At 39.1% G+C, this 6,000-nt stretch overlaps 1 protein-coding gene across 1 annotated transcript in view; it reads right to left on the minus strand.

Moving 5' to 3' along the window:
• NOC3L (NOC3 like DNA replication regulator) overlaps nucleotides 1-3,952 on the minus strand; it is a 35,870-nt gene extending 31,918 nt beyond the window's left edge. Inside the window, exons 1-2 of the mRNA XM_010974308.3 lie at nucleotides 3,825-3,952; nucleotides 2,728-2,935 (exon numbers count right to left, since the gene is read on the minus strand). Of these exons, the coding sequence (XP_010972610.1) occupies nucleotides 2,728-2,935; nucleotides 3,825-3,833 (217 nt within the window). The 5' untranslated portion in view covers nucleotides 3,834-3,952. The remainder of the gene's footprint in view (nucleotides 1-2,727; nucleotides 2,936-3,824) is intronic.
• Nucleotides 3,953-6,000: the final 2,048 nt, after the last annotated feature.

The following is a 6,000-nucleotide window of genomic DNA, read 5'->3' on the forward strand; positions in this document are numbered from 1 at the left end:
CCTTCTGACTCTCACTCAGTTATTTCACTACACTTCCTGACCAGATATATAGACCTTCAGTTAATCCTACTTAATTTACCAATGTGTTCTATCTTTACTTAGATAGTCGCTTAGTTTGCATGGTTATCACTTCAAACATCCTCCTGTCAATATCCTCAACTACTTCCCCTTCTACATTTTAGGCATTCACATCTAACAAGATTCCAACTACAGATCATTCTAACTACTCTCTTTGTCCCTCGTTCTCCTTCTCTCTCTCTCAGTAAAAAATGAATAACCACTAAGTGCCAGCACTGTTCTAACCACTAAGGATCCACCCATAAACAAGCCAATCTTAGCATCTTTCCTAATGAACCTTATAATTGTTCCTGAATCCACTAACACTTGTAAATATCACTATACAAATGTACATGCTGCACAGAATGAAACACTGACCTACCTTAAATGAGTCTGTCATTTCTCAAAACTAACCAGCATTTGATTTATTTCCCTGGTCTACTTTCTCTCTGCCCTAGACTACCTTTTCAAATCTCTGACTATCATCACACTTCTAATCCCATCACCTACGTCATTTCACAAGCATCAGAGGATCCAGCTTCCTATGTCACTAAGAAAAGTTATAAGCTAAAAACTCCTGCAGTTTCCCACAATGAATTCAAGAGCATCTGCATCCACCTTTTCCTTTTTCCTTCACATTACACTGGAAGAGGCACTTTTCCTCCTGTGCTCTGGATCCCCAAAATTCTTGCCTTCACTGGACTTGTTCTACCATTTAAGTCCTCTTTCCCCTTATATCATCAACTTCTCCCATCTATTGATTTTATATTAACATTTTAGGATGGTCATTTTCCAGCAGGCAATTCATCAATATCTTACCAAAATTTAAAATATATTCTAAACTAGTTAAACTTTCATACAAGAGAAAAATAAGTGGCTGCTAAGAAAAAATATGAACAAAGTAGGAAATGAGGATAACTGTATCACTGGCTGCATAGATCTCGTATACCATAGCTAGAATACAGCTCTACCTCAGTCTTAACAGCTGTATAGTATTCCACCATATTGTACATTTATATTATTTATTTTAACAATCAGTTTTTGGTTGTGGTATTTCTTTGTTTCTCTCTTCCTTTTTTCTTTTTTTGCCATTATTAACGTTAACAATGTTGCAAAGAACATGCTTGGGCATATAAACTCTAGGCAAATTTTTTCAAATAATTACAAAACAAATTCCTAGAAGTGGGATTGTTGGGTCAAAGGAAAGTTCATTTTTTTTTAATCCTTCCTGTGACAGCTTACATGAGTTTATGAGTATACATACATATTTTTTTTTCACTCAAATGGTGTAAGCCTACCTCACATGTGGTGATAGCCTATAATTTCAAGTGAGTGAACGCTTCAATACAAATTTTCACTTCTTTTTTAAACTTAAAAATTTATTTTACAGACTATTTCATGTTAGAACATAAAGAGTTTCCTTCTTTTTTTTGAATTATTCTTCTTTTGATTTCTGAAACACTGTACAATTCAAGTTTTCTTCCTAATACTCTGGCTCTTTCTCAAATCCCAATACAGGTTTTTCTTCCTCTGTTTGTTTCTTAAATGCTAGGGTTCCTTAAAATTCTGTTTGAAGTTCTCTTTATTCTCTTGCTACACAGTCTCCATGATGATTCTGCCCAGGTCTGAGGCTTCAACTACCATGGATATGCTGATAATTTCCAAAACTATTCTCTCCAACCCAGATCTTTCCCTTGAACCTTATATTCCTATATACAACTGCCTGAGAGACTTCATTTAGATGCTCAACATGTAAGAATGAAGAAATCTTTTGTTTTTATTTTTAATATATAATTATTAACACATCATGCTCTTTAAATTCTTCTGAAATTTAGCCAGTAGAGATCTTAAAAAGCATCTAACTCAACCACTGCATTTCACTTATAGATGAAATACCTGGAGATTAAATAAGTGACCAACTAAGGCCACATTGCTAGTAAGTAACAAAATCAAGAGAAAAGCTCAAGTTTCCTGACTTCCAGTCCCGTGGCCTTTTATGTATCACAATAACATGTTACCAAAGGCTCAAACTAAATAGGTTAGGAGAATGAGATGGGCATGGGAAGAATGAAGAGTTGGATATAATCAAATGTGAATACCCTGAAAGTACCAGTAACGTTGCAGAAAAACTGGTCTGACTCAAAATAGTCACAATCCTTACCTGTTTTGAGTATTTGGGAGTTCCTAAATAGGTTTACAAAAGAATAAGCTTGACAATTACTGCTCAAATTCACTCCAAGTTTCCAAGTGAAAAGAAAGCCAGAAGTCCAGAAAACTAAGTGAACCTTGGCAACACAGCAAAGAATGCCCCAGCAAAAAGTTCCTACCTTAACTAAGTGCCATTCACTAATGGGAAAGTGGCAGCACTGGCATGCTGCCCAACATTTACTTACATGGCTACTCTGAGTTTGTTTTCCTAAGTATGTATTGTATCTTCAGATATACTTTCCAGACAAACTAAAAGCAGGGCTAGCTCTTTCTTACTGTGAATACTGTACTGAAATGTTTTCTCGTACTGATTGTGATCCTCATATAGGACTACTATCTTTACCTACTCTTCAGAAGATCTGAGAACAAGAAGAGTGATTACTAGAAAGCAAAGTTATTCCATGAAGAGCATTTTAGAACAAATCAATGGAAACTGGAGCACGTGAATGCTCTCACAATTACCTGGTCGTTTTTCTTTTGGGTCCTCCAGTGGAACAGGTTTCTTAGACACAGCATCTCTTACAGCTTGCCTTAGTTTCCTCTGTTCTTTTCGGTACTTCTTGAGAGTGCTTTGTTGTTTAAATTGTTTGTTTTTTAGCTTGTTTTCAAGTTTGACTTTACTAGTTTTTAGCAACTTCCGAAAGCTGGGGACCTGTTTTTTATTTCTTCTCTAGGAAACAACAACAACAGGCACACTGCATACTCAGAAATTTATATTACTTCATTTTTAAAATCAGATTAAAGAGAACTGATATATAAATTTCATCGGACCAATTCCACAACTTTAATGTCTCACAGTCATGGATCTTACACACATAAGAGTTAAAACCAAACTATGGCATTAATCCTACAGAATGGCACTAGGTCATCAATTACTCAATCAGAGGTTCTTTCTGTGACCAGAATCCACAGCTGCTCAAAGGAGTCTAAGATTCAAAACAAGGTGAAGAACCACTGAGCTAGCGGTAAATCGTTATTCAAAGCTAGCTTAACACCTGTAGTTTGGCATACTAAGGGTAAAATGCTGACTGTTTTAACAGCAACAACTGGTATTTATGCATCGCTTTACTGTTTACAAAGTGCTCTTAACTTATTACCTCTAACAGCCTAGTTAATTAGTAACTGCTGTTATCCTCATATTACTGATGAAGCTACGGCTTAAAAACATAATGTGACTTGTCAAAGACCCTTAAACTAAAGAAAACAAAAATGAATACAGGTCTGTGGATTCCAACTTTCCTGTTGGTGACCTCTCACTCAGAAACTACTTGCTTTCCTATCTCCTTATACTTCAGGCGGGGCGGGACGGGGAAATGGACTCGTTTCAGGTCTCAGTTCTCATGGCGGCCCCCTGAAGCCAAGCGCTCACAGTGAGCCATGAAGGAGGAGCCAGGTCTAAGGGCAGGGAAGCTGACAGCTCCTAGAGCCAGGAGGGAGCCCCTAATCTAGGCCACCATCCTCCATATAAGGGCGAAAACCCGCCGAAAAGCTACACCAAGCAGCGACTGTCAGGCAAAGGAGTCCTTAGCTGAGGAGACCAGGGTTCTGGAGACACTTACGGCTTTCATCCTGAAGTCTGCAGGTGGTCCCGGCCGGACAAATCCACCAGGCGCAGCTGTAACCCGCGAATCCCGAAAGGACGACACACGTGCGGAACCAGCAACACAGTGCAAGCCGGAAGCTACGTCTAGTCCCAGCCCCTCTCAATCCGCCGCCGCCGGAAATGGGGGCGGGACTTCCGTAGACAGGGCGGGCGCGCGCCCTCTCGCGGTCGCGTTCTTGCGGCCCTGGGCCCGAGGCGCCCGGGTTTGCACGCCCCTGACGGAACCCTGAACCGCCGAAGGCGAGTGGTCCCCAGGGGTTACTTTACAGGGTCTCTGAATATTTGATTCCCGTCCTATTTCCTTAAAATTCTTCAGGAAATCGGACTCCTTCTCTTAGAACGAAAGGACTTGATTTTTTTTCAATCACCTTACTGCATTTTGTGCCTCTCCTCATGTTCATCTTGTTGTAGGAGGTAGCTCGTCTCATCTTTCTGTTATAGGTTCCAATTTTTGTAGTCAGCTTTCCTCCCGTAAAGTCGCGAGGACAGAGAAGAGCTTACTCTTTTTGTGTAATACCCGCCCTCTCGCCTGGCCCTCGGTAGGCCCTATTAGGCGTGTTTGTGGAATGGCTAATGATTTCTCAGGACCTTCCGGCACTCAAAAGTCTCTGATTCTTAATGTTTTACTTTGAAACACTTTTTGCCTTAATTTTAACCATTGTCTGGTAAAGAGTTAAATCAGTTATGACTGCATTTCAGTATTTTACAACTGTTACCTTTCTGTAAATTCTGTCTGCTTAGTAATTTCGCCAAAGCCATTAGTTTTAATAGGATGATTTATGCATTATGAGAATATGTTTTTCAAAACGGTTCTCTCAAAGATTTTTTTTTTTGATGAATAAATTTAAGAATTCCACTTCGGGTTATTAATAAAATAAAAATAATTTAGAAGTCTGTGATGCTGAACGCATCCCTGACACTGAGTCTGGCGGGGCATTCCTGAGCCAGGGGAGAAAAGCCAGCAGAGGCTCAAAAGATTCTGAGCTCCCTAGTGGGTTGGTCTTAAAGAGACTGAGACCAATTGCTGGATCTCATTTCAAAGACCAAGAATCCCATTCCATCTGGAACTCTTCTTTCCCTCCCTTCCAGCTTCCCCCAATTTCCCTATTGCTCTCTCTTCTTCCGCACACACTCTCAGAAACAGCAGAACCTGTCCCACTGGGGTATTACTTCATCAAATTGAAAACATTAGCCTGTGCTCTTCCCAAGTGTCTGAATTCCTTTCCAAACATAACAACTTATTTGTGGTCACTCCTATCTTTTCAAGCCTTCCCTCCAGTCTCTCCAAGGGTGAGACATCCCCATTTCAATTCAAAACCAACTTCTCCCAGCTTCCTCAGACTCCTGTATCACTAATTATCCCTTCTCTTCTGTATGGATCTTTCTCCTTGGCCTATAAATATATTCAGATCTCTTCCATCCTTAATTTTTTTTCTAATGACCCCATCTCCTTTTTTTTCTCTGTCTTTTTTTAAAATTTGAGAATAGTTGACCCATCTCCTTTTGTTTACTGTTTTATTTTCCTCCTTCCCTGCTTGTGTTTACTTCCAAAAAAACCTAGTTTTTTTCCTGGTGTCTCCTCTTCCTCTTCTCTAGTATCACAGCTCAAGCTTGTGCTAGCTTTTTTAAGAATTAAATCATACTCTTGGCACATTTTAAGTTTATAATCAACTAAAACTTTTGGATCATTTTTAAGCAATTGTTGCCAAGCTAAATTTCTCCCATCTTGAATTTGAGCGAACTATTTTTTAAACTCAACAAATGGAAGTTTACATGATTCCTACGAATGTAATCTGGTTATTCAGTTATATCATTCCCAGCTTTGTGTCACCTCCCATTCAGTCAATCCACTGCTGAGCTCAATTTGGGCTCTAGACCCTTGGATCTTCCATAGCTTTCCTGTACACTTGAGCTAAGAAGAGTTACTGGGCTACCCCAAACTATCTTCACAGGGATTGTCCCAAGAGATTCCTGTGAGCCCTTTGGAGATTCTTCCCATAAAATTCCACTGAAATTGCTCTCATTAAGATCACCAAAAACTTCCAAGTTGTGAAATTTTTTTAAGTGTATGTGGATTAGATTTCTTTCTTTCTTTCTTTCTTTTTTCTTTTTTTTTTATTTCTTTTTTCTTT

The sequence above is a fragment of the Camelus dromedarius genome, chromosome 8 (genome assembly GCF_036321535.1).
Source record: "Camelus dromedarius isolate mCamDro1 chromosome 8, mCamDro1.pat, whole genome shotgun sequence".
In the NCBI taxonomy this organism is placed as follows: Eukaryota; Metazoa; Chordata; class Mammalia; order Artiodactyla; family Camelidae; genus Camelus; species Camelus dromedarius.